General features: G+C 32.1%; 1 protein-coding gene across 1 annotated transcript in view; it reads right to left on the bottom strand.

Moving 5' to 3' along the window:
* Nucleotides 1–264: 264 nt before the first annotated feature.
* Nucleotides 265–1,649, bottom strand: part of LOC106778663 (aspartyl protease UND-like) — a 2,560-nt gene continuing 1,175 nt past the window's right edge. Inside the window, exon 2 of the mRNA XM_014666646.1 lies at nt 265–1,079. Within this exon, the coding sequence (XP_014522132.1) occupies nt 265–1,079 (815 nt within the window). The remainder of the gene's footprint in view (nt 1,080–1,649) is intronic.

Below are 1,649 nucleotides of genomic sequence, written 5' to 3'. Positions count from 1 at the left end.
TAGTTTTTGTACAAGTTAAACAACAACACAGATGTAGATATATTATTTCTTATTTTACTTTCTTGGAAGTCTTTAAAGAATAATGTCTCCAAACATATCTTTAGTGTGAATAATTTGTTTTTGCTTATATTTTAGCTCGGAGGATAGCTATATATAGTTAGAACTTATAATGTCTTGTATCTGAATTCAAAATAAGTAAAGCCATATATGCCATGAGATCAACGCATTGACATTTACTTTACCTTGTTAGTGGATTCACATTCATCAACCACTAAGAAGTTCACAATCAATTCTTTGAAAGTAAACATAGTTATTAACAAGGTCATATCCCACGTTGTAGCCCTGTTGGGCTAACAATCCAACAATTGAAGGCTTACTTTTAATGTCGATGTTACTGGCTGGACCTACAGTCATGCAGAATATGTCATTACTGACTTGACTAAAAAAGCTTCCAGAATCCATAGTCAAATCTGCTCCTTCAGAAAAATGGAATGTAACCACTGGAAACCCAGCTAGATCTTTGCTGATACTACCATAATAACACAACATCCATGGGGAATTTTCAATTGTTGCTCCTCTAAAGGACCAACCAATGAGATTTCTAACTTCTTTGTAGATTAGTTTATGCACATCATCAACTAGGTAGCTGATAGTGCTGCCTGTATCAATGATGACTCCTCCTGTGCCATTCTTTTTTATCTCAAAAGTTCCTGGAGTTATGTCAAGCCTTTTCTCCCCTATACTAAAGCCTTCCATGGTGACATAATAAAAGCCATTGTGGACTTCAAAAGGGATGGAAAAACCTTCAAGATCTGCCCCTTCACCTAATACCAGTTGGTTGTAATTGTAATGAGGGTCATCCAGGTTGCCTATGCAGTAAGAAAACTTTCTACCAATTTTTGTTGCCAAAGATTCAGCTGCACTGTTTAGTCCTAGTATTCCATTGTGTCCTGGATCTGAATTGTATCCAATATAGTGGCCACATCCAAATAGTACATATAATATTTTAGAGGTACCTTCATCAGTTGTCTCAAAGACAACAGTATCACGACCATATGTTCCTGAAGCCGTGGAGCTATCTGCATAAGAGGCACTAAATGGAATAGGGTCACATTTGCAACCCTTGAAAAGACTACGGGTGGACAAATCAAACTGAACTATACTGCACTGCTAAAAACTGAACTGAACTATAAAACAGTTTAGACAAACTGAACTAAACTGAAAAACAGTTCAGACAAACTAGACTGAACTGTTTTTTGTTTTATCAAACTGAACTGAACTATACTGAATTGTACTAAATTACAGTATGAACTGAACTGAACTATTAACTGAATTGTAAACTACACTAACTGAACTATTAACTGAACTCTAAACTGCACTAAACTATTAACTGAATTGTAAATTACACTAACTGAACTATTAACTAAATTGTAAACTACATTAATTTTAANTAAACTACAATATAAACTGAACTGAACTAGTAACTATACTAATTTTAAACTGAATTGTACTAATTTTTAAACTAAATAATATAATAATACATATTCTTTTTAATTGAAATTTATTTTAATATTTATTTTATTTTATTCATAAGTGTCTAATAAATTGATTTTTAATTATTTAATATTATTATTTTCTATTTTATTTAT

The sequence above is a fragment of the Vigna radiata genome, unplaced genomic scaffold (genome assembly GCF_000741045.1).
Source record: "Vigna radiata var. radiata cultivar VC1973A unplaced genomic scaffold, Vradiata_ver6 scaffold_147, whole genome shotgun sequence".
In the NCBI taxonomy this organism is placed as follows: domain Eukaryota; kingdom Viridiplantae; phylum Streptophyta; class Magnoliopsida; order Fabales; family Fabaceae; genus Vigna; species Vigna radiata.
Note: the sequence above shows the minus strand (reverse complement) of the source record. Positions and strands in the feature narration are given on the sequence as shown.